Source organism: Pristis pectinata, chromosome 16, assembly GCF_009764475.1.
Source record: "Pristis pectinata isolate sPriPec2 chromosome 16, sPriPec2.1.pri, whole genome shotgun sequence".
In the NCBI taxonomy this organism is placed as follows: domain Eukaryota; kingdom Metazoa; phylum Chordata; class Chondrichthyes; order Rhinopristiformes; family Pristidae; genus Pristis; species Pristis pectinata.
In genome coordinates, this window is record NC_067420.1 from 37,283,168 (window position 1) to 37,298,497 (window position 15,330).

A 15,330-nucleotide genomic window follows, 5' to 3' on the forward strand; every position below is an offset into this window, starting at 1 on the left:
TCAACTCCAATTTCACCCCACCTGCTGACTACTCCCCTCCATCCTGAACTCCCTCTGAGAAAAAGCTACTCCTTATTGTTAAATCTTTGTTGAGTTCTTTTTTACATATACATAGATACGTGGAATTAGGGGTCAATTTTAACCTGCCATTCATCTGTCAAAATCTGGGCACAAAAGAGGCTGTGGAGATTATGGTCACTACATTACAGCAAGAACGTGATATCATCAGACTGGGGATGTTGCCACAGGTGGAGAATTTTAGCCAAGAGGAGAGGTAAACAAGACTATGCTTGTTTTCTTTGGAACACAGGAGGATGAGAGGAGATTTAACTGAGGTACAGTATATTAACCATTGAGAGCCTAGATAGAGTGTGTAGGGTGAATGTAGTTCCCTTGGCAGAGAGGTCAATAATAATTTATTGCAACAATCTGGAGGAACTCAGAGGGTCGAGCAGCATCAGTGGGAAGATAGGAATTGTCGATGTTTTGGGTTGACAATTCCTTCCCTCCACAGATGCTGCTCAATCAGCTGAGTTCCTCCAGCAGATTGTGTTTGCTCCAGATTCCAGCATCTGCAGAATCTTGTGTTAACAATTTATTGCAGAAGGGATGTAATACAGAAAGTATGAAAGTCTTACTCCAACTGTAAGCCACACAGAGTACTGTGTACAAATTCAGTTTCCTTATTCAAGAAGGAATATATTGGAGGCAATTCAGAAAAGTTTCACTAGGTTGATTCCTGAGGTGAGAGGTGGTTGCCTTTTGAAGAAAAGTTGAACAAGTTGGTCCTGTACTCATCTGAGTACAGAAGAATGAGAGGTGATCATACAATAGTATTTAAGATACTGAGGGGGATTGACAGGTTGCTGAAAAGACTTTTCCTCTGAGGGGTGATCCAGGGGTGAGAAAAGGAGTCAGCCAGTTAACATTTAGATGAGGCAAACTTTCTTCCTCAGAGGGTCATAGGTATTTGCAATTCTCTATCCCAGAGAGTGTAGGAAGCAGAGTTATTGGATAAACTCAGTCATCAAATAGACCGAGACAGAGAATTTTAGTCCACGGTGGAGTCAAGAATTAGACGGAGAAAAGGGTTAAAAGTTGAGGTTATAATTGGATCAGACTTGATCTTTTGGACAAACAGGTCTGGAGGCCAAATGAGCAGAAGGTGTCCCCTCCAACATTTTAATTTAAGTCATTACCGGGATCATGTTCTCCTGATCTTTGGATGAATCTTTATCCTCTCCATCGCTGCTTGTGACTTCCTTCTCCATTTCCTTCTGTCCCATCTGCTGCCAGATAATTGCTTCCTGCTCACATTCCTTCCTGTACAAATTATTCCGGTCACACACGCTAGCTCTCCGTACCACTGTTCTGAAAGGAAACAGGATAACTGTATCACTGTGAGCTCAAAGGTTCCCATTGGATTGGCCTCAATCTGCACTGAGTGTTTGAACACGAGACTGTATAATCCATCCACCAGGAATAACCTGGTTCTTGCATTAACACACAGGCAGTTATCCCCATGGTTTTACTCTTTGCTGTGTCTCCCTCATTTTCCAGTATATTTTCTATTTCAGGATAATAGACAGAAACAAATCCAATTGGGAGTTCAGGAAAAACCTTCTTTGCCCTGGTAATGTTTAGAATATGAAACTCATTGTCACAGGGAGCAGATGAAATGGCCAACATAGATCCTTCCAACTGAAAGCTGGCCAAGCAAGGGAGAGATAAGTGGATAAGCAGAAGCATTCGAGGAGACTTGTATTGAGTATAAATACTGCCATAAATGAAAAGGCTAAATGAGCTGTGCATTATAAATACTATGTAAAAGCACGTAACATAGTGCCATCATCATCACCAAACACTCCTTCTCACAGACAGATACAGAACCAGGAAAGCTCACCAGTGCCTCTACTTCCTCAGGATGCTAAAGAAATTTGGCACGTCTCTTTTGACACTCACCAATTTTTATCGATGCACCACAGAAAGCATCCTATCCGGATGCGTCATAGCTTGGTACAGCAACTGCTCTGCCCAGGACCGCAAGAAACTGCAGAGTTGTGGACACAGCCCAGTACATCATGGAAACCAGCCTCCCCTCCACGGACTCTGTCTATACTTCTCGCTGCCTTGATAAAGCAGCCAACATAATCAAAGACCCCACCTAGCCCAGACATTCTCTCTTCTCCCCTCTCCCATCAGACAGAAGATACATAAGGCAGAAACCATATACCACCAGGCTCAAGGACAGCTTCTATCCCGCTGTTATAAGAATATTTGAACGGCTCCCCTTTATGATAAGATGGATTCTTGACTTCACAATCTATCTCATTATGACCTTGCAACTTATTGTCTACTTGCACTGCACTTTCTCTGTAGTTGTTACACTTTATTCTGCATTCTGTTATTGTTTTTACCCTGTACTACCTCAATTCACTGTGTAATGAATTGATCTGTACGAACGGTATGCAAGACAAGTTTTTCATTGTACCTCGGTACAAGTGACAATAATAAACCAGAGAACATCACTTTACTCGTCTTGGCTGTTATTGGGTAAGTCCACATCTGACACATGGGAGTTATTTAAAGGCCTGATAGTCAGAAATCAGGACCAACATGTTCCTGTGAGGAGGAAAGACAAGGATGGTGAAGTTCGGCTACCTTGGATGATGTGGGATATTGCAAATTTAGTCTAAAAGGAAAAGGAAGCATATGTAAGGGTTAGGAAGCTGAAATTGGACAGGGCCCTTGAGGAATATAAAGGAAGCAGGAAAGAACTTAAACAGAGAATCAGGAGGGCTAAAAGGGGCCACAAAACGTCCTTGGCCAGCAAGATTAAGAAAACCCAAAGGCATTTTATGCACACATTAAAAACAAGAGGATAACTAGGGAGAGGATAGGACCACTCTAGGACAAAGGAGGGAATTTATGCCTGGAGCCAGAGGAAGCAGGCGAGGTACAAAATGAGTACTTCACATTGGTATTCACCAAGGAGGACATGGAGAATAGTGAGATCAGGGAGGAATATGCTGATACTCTAGGCCATGTTGATATCGAGGAGGAGGAGGAGGTATTGGGTCTCTTGAGGAACATTAAGATGGATAAGTCCCCAGCGCCTGATGGGATCTATCTTAGGTTATCGAGAGAGACCAGAGGGGTGATTGCTGGGCCCTTGATCTTTGTATTGTCTTTAGCCACAGGTGAGGTCCCAGCGGACTGGAGAACAGAAAATGTTGTTCCTTTGTTTAAGAAGGGCAATAGGAATAATCCAGAAAATTATGGGCTGGTGAGCTTCACATCTGTGGGAGGGAAATTATAGGAGAAGACTCTTAGGGATAGGATCTACCCACGTCTACTCAGCATCCGTGGAGAAAAGCAGGCGGTCAACGTTTCAGGTCAGGACCCTTCTTCAGGATTGAAGATAGGAAAAGAGGAAGCCCAATATATAGGAGGAAAAAGCAGAGCAGTGATAGGTGGACAAAAGAGGGGAGGAGGGGTGGGCACAAGGTGGTGATAGGTAGATGCAGGTAAGAGATAGCGATAGGCAGGTGCGGGGGAGGAGGGGAGAGCAGATCCCTCGGGGGATGGGTCAAAGGTAAGGAGAGAAAAAAAGGGGTAGAAAGAGAGAGATAGGCTAGGAAAGGGAAGAAAAGAAGAAGCATGGTTGAGGGGGTGGGGACGGGGTGTGGGGATTACTTAAAGTGGGAGAATTCAATGTTCGTACTTAAAGTGGAAGAATTCAATGTTCATACTTAAAGTGGGAGAGGGAGATGGATCAACAGATTCAGGGTTGAATTGCCAACAGTTTTATTAGATGGAAATGGTAATCAAATCAGAAAATTAAGTCCACTAAATTACTTCTGCAAAGAATCTTTAAAGCCAACACATAAAAGCTGGACTAGATTTGGATCCAGGATTTATGGGCAACAGGCCAGTGACTAGTCCCAGGGGCAATGGGCCAGTATTTTCTCCTAGGAGTGAGAGAATTCCAAGGAGACACAATTTGAACCAAAGAGAGAAAATATTGATTTGAAGTGGAAGGAAGACATCAGCCCACATTTTTATGCTCAAGTTTCAGACTCTGAGGCCAATGTAAACCCCCTGAGCATCTGCTGGCATGGTCTCCTGGAGGTGAACGTGCAGGTTAGTTATCCACCCATGGATTGGGAGGTTTAATGAAAACGCCTCGGTTTACTGACCCTCGGCTCCCAGCGCTAGATGTTCTCCTGCTCAGAGATGACTTGTGCTTTCCCTGTGACTTCTGGATGCTTTCATGTTTGTGTTTGAGCTGCCGTAACAAAGTCCTGAACTCTTCATCATCACACAGATCTGCAATGGAAAATTAATATCATCCATTTCAGACAGGTAGAGCACAGGCTAAATCAAACCACTCAGAGTGAGGCATAACTCACTGAGGACCATTTTTGTTTCAAGAGACTGCAGGTCATTGGTTCAAGTATCACTCAGAGACCTGAGCATGTAATCCAAGTGGACACTCCAGTACAGTACTGAGGGATGTCATCTTCTGGAAGCGATGTTCAACCAGGACCCCAGCTGCTTTATGATTCCAGGCCTGGACTTGAAGGAGAGCAGGTAAATGCCCTCCAATATCTTGACCAATATTTAGCCCTCAAATGAAACACAAGCGACGTTGGGACTTTATAAAGTTGTGATATTTGCAATGTAGATGCCTGTTTTTTCCCTTTCTTTTAGTGATTTACACTCAGAAGCATCATCACCCACACATAAAAATCGGGCTGTCTTGCCTTCATGGCTTTGCAATTTTGTAAAAGCTTTTGATCACTCACAGTTAAAAAGACAGAGCCACCCTTTCCCAATACTGATTCATTATTGTATCTCTGTTGATATAATTCAACCGCAACCTTCTCCTTCTCCAACCAAATCCTCTGATATAGTCACAGAAAGACAGGTGAGACAATGCAATGAGGGGGCTCCTCTCAGACTGTCCACTGGGATTCACTTTAGAGTACAGATTACAATGCTAAACCACACTGCTCCTGTGAACTGTGGATGTTATCGACTGCCAGGTTTTAAACTGGGCAATCCAATTTTTTGGAGGGTGGTTTTTAAATTATTAACAGTTGAAATTATTAACTAGTCTCAATAGAAAAAGTAAATCCTCTCACTCTTCCTTAATCACTGCTGAAATCGTTCTGTGAATAAAGCAGCCAGATTCAAAATCCCACATCATTCAAAACCAACAGAGGGAAGAGGTTTTGTTTCTTCTCCAAGCTGCAGGCTGGAAGATAAAAGGCAACTTGCTCTATTATGTAGATGATCAGCCATTCCATTAGCTCAGCTGATGGTTAGTGAGACTCCACAAGTGCTGGGAAAATATTTTCGGGCAAATCAAAGTACAAATAGCAACACTTAGTCCCTCAAGCCTGTTCCTGTGTATGACAATCAACAATTCAGTGTCTGAACTCCACCTTTTAGCTCAGACAGTTTGGTTCCCCATAGATGATAGACCATAAGTATCTATATCTTATGATTAACCATAAAATATGTGTTGCATTGAAATATACATCGAGTGAAAAATATTATACTTATTCATTTGTTCATCTTTCCTTAAACACATTAAGTCTGAAGTTAGGTCCTGTGTACCGTTTATAGACTTTTGAAAGATCCTGTGGAAATTCAGTAAATATTAAATAGCAGAACTAAATATTAAAGCAACATTTTTGTTATCCTGGCACATTACCAGATGGTATCTGGGAAAGTAGAATCAACTTGCAAAGTTGTGAGAAACTAATCACACCTATGAGATTGGTCTAACACAGAAAAATGCAGATTGAAGAAAGCAATGAAGGTGGTATGAATCCATTCAATACATTTTCAAGAGAAGCAATGGAAGAAACAGATTGCTATGATCAGTTACAGTTCTATTATGATTGCACCAAGCAACCACAAGGAAGTTAGAAGCCAACCGAGAAGGATCTTGTTCTTTCTTTGTCTAGCAACTCCTATGGGAACAAGAGAAGTCAAGACAAAGCCGCTCTCGTGTCCCTTATTTGTCAAGGCAAATGGTGCCAACCAACAGATGTGACTAACCAATTGGTGTTTCCTTCAGGTAGGTCTTGGCATTGAGACTTGCACCGTGAGCTGTCAGTAATTCTGCGATTTGCATCTGTGAAGAAATGAAAGCAAAATGTTTGTGATTTATTTAATCAGACAACCTGAAAAGCTGCAAAACTTCCTTTCTCCATCTCAACTCTTCAAAACAGAACTGTTCAATAAGCCCTCAAAGTTGTCATACTCACTAAGTTTTGACTGTATTGTTAATAGTGATTTATCACAGCCACCTTAAACTTTGTGCACTGTGTTAACCATGGCTCAGTCTATGGTATCCTCGTCCGAGTAACAAGATTGTAAATTCAAGTCCCCCACACAAAAATCTAGCCTAACACTCCAGTCCAGTACTGAGCCAAGGCTGTAGAAGGTTTAATGAAAATCTTAATGCTGTCTGTTTTTTGAGCTGGATGTAAGGCATCATTACACTACAGTAACGAAAGGTAGGGGATTCGCCTTGCTCAATATTTATCCCTAAATCAACAGCACTAAATTAGAGATTAACTCTGCAATTTGTGGGAGTTGGCTGTATGCAAATTTGCTGCTGTGTTTCCTGCGCGAGAACTGTGACTGCACTTCAAAGTTATGGCTGTAAAATACTTTGGGACATCCTAAGAGTCAAGAAAGGCACTATATAAATGCAAATTTTTTTCTTTGAATACAAGACCACTTTTGGCTGTCTTTGTATTGTGTTCCTTGAAATGCACACAAAAGCAGTGGTTGGACAGAAATCACTGGCACCCTTGGGGGGAGAAAAAACTGCAAAATTGTGGCTGGAAAATGATTTGACTCTTTGTAACTTTGTATTCAGATTATCAGCTTCCATTATCAAGAACATGTTTGTACATTCGACTAATTGATTTATTTTTAGCTTTCTTTCATTATGTCAATAGATCACAAATGAACACTTGTCCTTCCCAAATTCACAAAAGCAACACAAATCAATTACAATGCTAGGGGTTCTAACAGTTAGCAGTCTTTATCAATTCTAACATACAGTATCTTTCAAGAAATTTATCCTTGCAGGGATTTGCCACATGAGAAGTAGATTTTACTGTGGGTTTGAAAGCAGCATTTATTTGGTATTTATTTTAAAGACATTTTCACTTGTTTACTGCTGCAGCCCTTGTCTGATACATCAGCCTATCGTTACTTAATGCAGAACAAGGGTTGAACCTTGTACATGTCTGTTTAGTATCATTAATACTTAAAACCAAGGCCAGAGAACTTTTTAAAAACATATTCAGCCATGGGTTATAGGCATTTATTGCTTATCTCTGTCTCGCGTTAAGGTGATGGTGTTAGGCTGCCTTCTTGAACCTCAGTAATGCATGTGACCAAGAACATCCCTGGAGTGAGCACCCGGCCCTTCGTGCCTATTCTGCCATTCATCAAGATCACAGCTGATCTTCCCCCTCAGTTCCCTTTGCCTACACTATCACCATATCCCTCAATTCTCTTAAAGCCCAAGAATCTGTGTTTTGAATGAATGTAATAACTGGGCTTCCACAGCTGTCATGAATAAAGAATTCCAAAGATTCACCATCCTCTCAGTGAAGACATTTCTCCTCATCTGAGTCCCAAACAGCCTCCTGCTTATTGAGGAACTGTGCCTCCTGATCCTAGACACCTCAGTCAGGGGAAACATCTTCACTGAATCTCGCCTGTTTAGCCCTTCAAGAATTTTGTAAGTTTCGATGAGATCTCCTGTCATCCTTCAAAACTTGAAAGAAATCGGTACTAATCTTTCCTTATATGGCAATTCTTTCTACGTTAAAAACAGTCTGCACTCCTACTAGGCAAGTAAATCCTTTCTTAGGACAGGAGATCAAAACTGTACACAATATTTCAGGTGCAGTCTCGTCAAGGCCCTATAAAATTCCTTACTCCTGTAATTAAACCTCCTTGTAAAGACTAACATACCATTGCCTTCTTAATTGTTCCACCTGCAGGTCAGCCTTCAGTGACCTGTGTACAAGCACACCTGGGTCCCAACACTACCCAACCTCTTACCATTTTAACACTGCTTCTTTATTACCGGCAAGATGTTGACCTCATCTTTTCCACGTAATATTCCATCTGTTATGTCCTTGCCCACTCACTCAGCTTATCTACATCCCCTTGAAGCCTCTTTACATCCTCCTCCTGGTTTAGTATCAATAGAAAATTTAGAAATGTGACATTTCATACCATCGGCCAAATCATTGGCATGGACCTTGAATGAGTGGGGCCTTAGCAGTGATCCCTGCACTACCTACTCACCATAGCCTGTCATATTGAGAAAGATCCATTGATTTACACTCTTTTCTCAATCCTTGTCAGTATATTACCCCTAAGTTCACATGTTCTAACCTTGAGTGGAACCTAATTAAAAGCCTTCCAGAAACACAAATGCACTTATTCCCCCTTATCTATTTACAAGTCACATCCTCAAAGAATTTCAACAACTTAGTCAAACATAATTTACCTTTCATAAACCCACATTGACTCCATCCAATCCTATTATTCTTTTCAAGGTGTTCTGTTATTACATGCTTGAGTACAGATTCCAGCATTTTCCCTGCCACCGACACAACGCTAACAGGTCAACAGTTCCCTATTTTCTCTCTCTCGCCTTCCCTTGCTACCTTCCAATCCACAGGAACAATACCAGAATCTATGAACCTTGGTTGATGATAACCAGAGGACCGGTTTCTCTGAGGACACCCATTTCAAAACTCTGAGATGATCAGGTCCAAATGATTCATCAGCCTCCAAGGTCACCAACTGCCCCAGTGCTATTTTTTGATCACACTTAGTTCCTTCAGTTCCTCATTCTCACTAGATCTGTGATTCTCAAACATATCAGGCACGTTCTGTTTGTCTTCTTCTATGAACAGGTGCAAAGTAATGCTTAATTCTTCAGCCATTATTCCCCATTATAAATTCTCTGGGCAAAAGCACTTACAGTCTGTTTCTTGCCACTCTACACTCGTATTCTAACCTGTCTTCCTTTATCAATTTCTTGATCCTTCTCTGCAGAGTTCTAAAATGCTCCCAAACCCCCAAGCCTGCTGCTATTTTTGGCAACTTTATAAGCCTCTTCCTTTAACTTTAATTTCTCTGGTCAGCCATGAATAAATCACTTTTCCTTTTTGTTTTGTGCTTTTTGTACATTTTTAGAGCTTGTACATTACTTATTTAAACACTAATCGATGCCTGTCCACCACCATGGCTTTTATTTTGTCCTCCCAGTCAACCACGGGTAGCTCTCCTTTCAATCTTCCTGCTCTCCTTTGTTTAGATTTAAGACCCTGGTTTCACATTAGATTTGAAAGTGATGTAATTTAATGCAAAATCATTGGTGAGTTTCTGCAACGTGCCCTATAGAGATAAGTAAAGGCACTAATGCTCAGGACTTTCTAACTAAATGCACTACTTTATAAATAGACATACTGTTACACGCTGGTGGTGACTAAAGGTAGGAAGAGATAGGGGCCTGCAACTTTGAGTCAATGTGCTGTCTACTTATGGTGAACTGGAATTCTGCACGGTGAGGTGGGTCAAATATCAAAAAGATGGCCTTGGGCTCCGATTAGATAAGATATCTTTATTAGTCACATGTACATCGAAACACACGGTGAAATGCATTTTTTGCGTAGTGTGTTCTGGGGGCAGCCCGCAAGTGTTGCCATGCTTCCAGTGCCAACATAGCATGCCCACAACTTCCTAACCCGTACGTCTTTGGAGGAAACCAGAGCACCCGGAGGAAACCCACACAGTTATGGGGAGAACGTACAAACTCCTTACAGACAGCGGTTGGAATTGAACCCGGGTCGCTGGCGCTGTAGATCAAATGTAAAGGGACAGCTCACTGTTAATAGCAAGGCCTTTAACAGTGTTGAATGTACAAAGGGATCTTTGGGTCCAAGTCCATAGCTCCCTGAAAGTGGCTGCACAGGTTGATAGGGTAGTAAAGAAGGCATATGGCATGCTTGCCTTTATTAATCGAGGCACTGAGTTCAAGAGTCAGAAAGTTGTGTTGCAGCTTTATAAAGCTCTGATTGGGCGGCATCTGGAGTATTGCATTAAATTCAGGTCACCCCATTTATAGGAAGGATGTGGAGACTTTGGAGAGGGTGCAGAACAGGATGCTGCCAGGATTAGAGGGCACGTGCTACATAAGGAGGGGTTGGACAAACTTGGGTTATTTTCTCTGGAGCAGAGGAGGCTGGGGGGAGATCTGATAGAGGTTTAGAAGATAATGAGAGGCATAGGTAGAGTAGACAGCTGGTTTATTTTTCCCAGGGTTGAAATGTCTAATACTAGAGGGCATGCATTTAAGATGAGCAGGGGGTAAGTTCAAAGGAGATGTGCGGGGCAAGTTTTTACACAGAGAGTGGTGGGTGCCTGGAATGTGCTGCCAGGGGTAGTAGTGGAGGCAAATACGAGAGAGGCTTTCAAGAGGCTCATGAATGTGCAGAGAATGGAGGGATATGGACATTGAGTAGGCAGAAGGGATTAGTTTAGTTAGGCATTTAGTTACTAGTTTAATTAATTTGGCACAACATCATGGGCTGAAGGGCCTGTTTCTGTGCTCTAGTGTTCTATGTAAAAGAGGATTTGTTTCCTAAACACTGACAATTCTTCATTTGCTTTGTTATGCGTTCAGAACAGTATTTGCATATATCATTGATGAGCAGAGACCTAGTTTAGAATACATTTAATGAGTTCTACTCTGCAAATATTTTACTCTCTATGCAACTGCTCAGATTGAGAACTTTTTGAGAATCAGAGTTGAATCAGGAGACCAGGAAAATGATGAGGATGAGCCTTTCATACAAGGAGGATGAGTGAGAATTGGATTTGTCTTGGGGCACAGAGCTTTGTTGGTGTCTAAGGTTCTAATGTGATGAATTCCTTGTGTGGTGAAAGTGGCAAAAATCCCACCCTTACCTCACACCTCACAGCGAGCAGATATTAGGAGGTCAATCTCTAGATAATGGAACAACAAACAATCTGCTGAAGGAACTCAGCGGGTCGGTTCCTCCAGCAAATTGTTGCTCCAGATTCCAGCATCTGCAGTCTCTTGAGTCTCCAGAAACTCCCTGCACGCCCTCCACTTTAGAGCTCTGCTGAAGTATAACATTAAAACCCAACATAGCCACTGCAAATACTGCAGGGCAAGCATGGTAGTGTAGCAGTGAGTGACCCTGAGCTGTCTGTGGCCTGTCACTTTAACCTTCCCACTCCAACTCCAACTCCCACTCTGACCCATCAGCGGCCTCCTGAACTGTTAGTTCAAGGCCCAACATAAGACTGAAGAACAGCACTACATCTTTCACCTGGGCAGTGCTGAGGGAGTGCTAATCATCAGAGGGAGAAACTGAGAATTTAAAGTGAAACCCCTTCCACCTTCTCAGATGTATGTAAAATCCTTTGGTGCTGTTTCAAAGAGTTGGATAGTTATAGAACATTGAACAGTACAGCACAGGAATAGGCCCTTCAGCCCACAACGTCTGTGCCGACCATGATGCCAAATTAAACCAAACCCATGATCCACATCCCTGGCCAATATTCATTACTCAACCAATAACATGAGAACAATTTATCTACTCGTTGCTGTTTGTGAAAGCTTGCTGTGCACATATTGACTGGACGTTTCCCATATTACCAGAGTGACTGCTCTTCCAAAATGCTCTGAAATATCTTGAGAACATAAAAGGCAGAATGTCATAGAGAGATAAAGGATCTTCGGCCCATCGAGTCCGCACTAACTGCCCATTTACACTAATCCTACATTAATCTTATTTTTTTATTCTGTCCACATTCTTACCAACTCCCCGCAGATTCTACCACTCACCTACACACAAGGGGAAATTTACTGTGGCCAATTTAACCTACCAACTGACATGTCTTTAGGTTGTGGGAGGAAACCAGAGCACCTGGGGGAAATTCGACTGCTTACAGGCAGAACCAGAATTCAGGATTGAACCCAGGCCTCTGGGGCTAAGAAGCAGTGGTTCTACTTGTGTAGTCTTTTCCTTTACTTCCTTCAAAGTTATACTCGTTGTGCACACAAAATGTACCAATACCCTCAGATGCAGATCTGTTCCCAGCACTGACCTGTCCCCAGCAGGCAGCTGCGTGCAATGGCTCCCAACCATCATGGTCCTTGACGTTCACTTTGGCTCCATGTTCAAGCAGTAGCTCAGCAACTGTGCAGTAACCATTAGCAGCGACTACATGTAGCTAAAGAAGAGACAGACAAGATATCTGTACATAAAGTGGTCATTCATTGACACAAAGCAGCAACAGGTCCATAATAAATATCATCTCAAGAGAAGCCTAACTATGAGAACTTCCCATAGAGATGAAAAAAACAAACTGTAGAGATATTACGCATGTAAGAGCTTGTGCTTGTTCTCTCCTTGTTTCTTCTGATAAAGGCCTTACATAAATGTTGTATTATATAAACATACTGTATTATATTGTAACATAACAGAACATGACTATATCAAGGGGCAAAACATGTACTTATAATTAATAAGCTTTGGGATTTATAATATTGAAATCTGTTCTGTGTTTTGCTATCCTCACCATTTTTTAAGCCTCGTTCTCACAGTGTTTGATCTACCTTGTTCTTCTTGAGTAAACCTTCATCAATAAAAGTTGCATTAAAACACATACTTCTTTTTTAAATCAAGAAGGGCTTTGAAATACAGAGAACAGGTTACAGCTACCTCACCTAAAGGTAACATTTAGGATCTTGCTAACTCTCACAGTGCTGGCTACATGTAATTCTCGGTCCCCAACGTCACTGCACTTGAAACAAACCAGAGCCAAACACTACTGCCAAGCCAGTTAACATTCAGAATAATTATTTGTTCCACAGGAGAGGCATGAGCAACACATCCTCCTTAAGCAGGAATGTCAGATAATTAATCTCAGAATTGAAATCAGGTATTTAAGTTCAAAGTTATGGATGGAGTCATGTCAAATCCTCTTGAGGTTTTACTCCAGGATACTTAGAAAGGCAATGGAGGACTTTAATCATCTAATGTGGTGACTATTTTCCAAAAAATTGACAATACAGGTCCAGGCAATTGCAAACCCCCTACTCTTGCTTCAATATCAAGCAGAATAATTTGCTACTTCTTTGAGGTCAGGGTGCCTTCCCAAATCTAGGCCAAGTTCTCTTAACAGCACACTATGTTACCTATTGTGGTGTTAGGTGTGCATTGAGGGTTACAAAATGGCTACATACTCATGTGTGCTTGCCCCATCTTTGCCCAATTTAGTCCTCAAAATGAACTACAAACAATGCTGCAGTAATCTTCATCTTGACACATGGATTGCAATACATTAGCTTCTCCTTTATCTCATGGGCAGGAATAGTCATTAAATAGACCTGGATTGTGGCAATCCTACTTACCAACGTGGCTCCCTGTGCATCTCTTGCACTTAGATCGATGCCCTCCTGAACTGCCCTTCTGACATCAACAATCATCTGCTGCTCCATCGCTGTACGGATTTGGTCAATTTTCTCCTGAGTGATGCCTGAAGAGAAGTTATAGATGAGAGCTTGTTAAATCCCTTCATTACCGCGCTTCAATCACAAACAAATCACAAAGAGACTTACTGGGAATTTATTATCATCACAGGACCTTTGTTCCACACCTTGCAGGAAACCAGTGATTTGTATCTTTGGCCTGAAATGTTAACTCTAGTTCTCTCTCCACAGATGCTCCCTGATCAGTTGAGTACTTCCAGCATTTTCAGATTTCCAGCATCCACAGTTTTTCTTGATTTTTCGATGAAAACATTGTGGTCAGTTGAACATTTATAAGTAGATCCTAGTGCAATCTACAGTGGAACTGTTAATAATTGATGGCCAACTTTTCTCAAAGGATTGTTGCCTCAAGCTACCTAAGGTTTCATTGTAGCCTTTGAGGCCCAATTGTGGTTGTCCATCTGTTGCTCACAACTATATAAAAGTAGTAAAACAGAGGGACTATAATAAGGTCAAAGCAAGGAGTGTCTTCTACTGCTTTGGCATTAACTGTTTATGATAAATGCAAATTGAATTATTCTTCATGTAGGCTTATTCTTCATGTCAGCAGAGGGGTGGGACTCTGAGCAGGAGCAAGTCATGGGATAAAGCAGTAGCTAGCGAGAGCAAATTTAATAACCAGAATAGCCAGGGGCACAGTAAAGACAGGGAAAGAAATACCCAGTTAAACTGCATTGATTTCAATGCACGAGGTTTAACAGGTAAGGCAGTCGAACTCAGAGCGTGTATTGGCTCTGAGAATGTTGTGTGAAATCATTCTTTTAACTGTCTTAAGGATCAAGGACTCTGGACTCGAGCTTTGTAGACCAAAACTAGTTTAATCACAAAGGCAAACGCGGGACAGAATGGATGGGAACAGACACACGCTCACTCACGCACAGGATACCACGAACACGAGAGGGAAATAGCAACTGGGGTAAAATACACTCACACACACACACACTGATACACACAAGCACACAGTAACAATGTACAACTTCAGGATATAACACTTCAATGCCCGTCCCACACTAGCATTGGCCCTTAATGCTCCCTGAGTCTGAGTGAAACGTTCCCTGACCATGTGGTGATGCACTCTTACCAATGATCTCTGCAGCATTGTGTCACTACTCCTGGGGTCGTCGAAAGAGGAAGGGCTAGTGGACACAGCCCTTTTTATGGTGCTAGGGGGCTGGGTGGAGCCTCACTGTTATGATTTGAATGAGCCAATGGTGTGGGAGTCAAAGACAAAGGTTCCTGCCACAGCCAATGGTCAGGCAGGTTCAGAGACAAAGGATACTGGTCAGGCAGGTTCAGATGCAAAAGGTACTCTCACACCTGAGGGGTGGGTGGAGCCGCACTTTGATTGACAGTAGTATCACTTCCGATCAGAGGACCAATGCTGTCCTCCGGTCAGCGGGGGTCATTGTCGTTACTGCCACGTGACAGCCCTGTGGATTTCTCACAAAAGAGGACTGGGATGTTTCACCCATAACAGAAACATGGCTGAGAGAAGGGCAGGACTGGCAGCTCAATGTTCCAGGATACAGATGCTACAGGCATAACAGAGGTGTAAGCAAGGAGGGGGTGTTGCCTTTTTGATAAGGAACAACGTAACAGCGGTCCTTATAGATAACATTCTTGGGGGATCCTCCAGTGAGGCCATAAGGGTAGAACTTAGAAACAAGAAGGGGAGGGTCACTTTAGTG

General features: G+C 42.2%; 1 protein-coding gene across 2 annotated transcripts in view; it reads right to left on the bottom strand.

The window, feature by feature from the left end:
- Window positions 1-15,330, bottom strand: part of LOC127578840 (protein phosphatase 1 regulatory inhibitor subunit 16B-like) — a 140,014-nt gene that overhangs the window by 7,923 nt on the left and 116,761 nt on the right. For both annotated transcript variants that reach the window (XM_052031354.1, XM_052031355.1), the window contains exons 6-10: window positions 13,505-13,629; window positions 12,196-12,321; window positions 6,073-6,148; window positions 4,200-4,329; window positions 1,200-1,371 (exon numbers count right to left, since the gene is read on the bottom strand). In XM_052031354.1, the coding sequence (XP_051887314.1) occupies window positions 1,200-1,371; window positions 4,200-4,329; window positions 6,073-6,148; window positions 12,196-12,321; window positions 13,505-13,629 (629 nt within the window). The remainder of the gene's footprint in view (window positions 1-1,199; window positions 1,372-4,199; window positions 4,330-6,072; window positions 6,149-12,195; window positions 12,322-13,504; window positions 13,630-15,330) is intronic.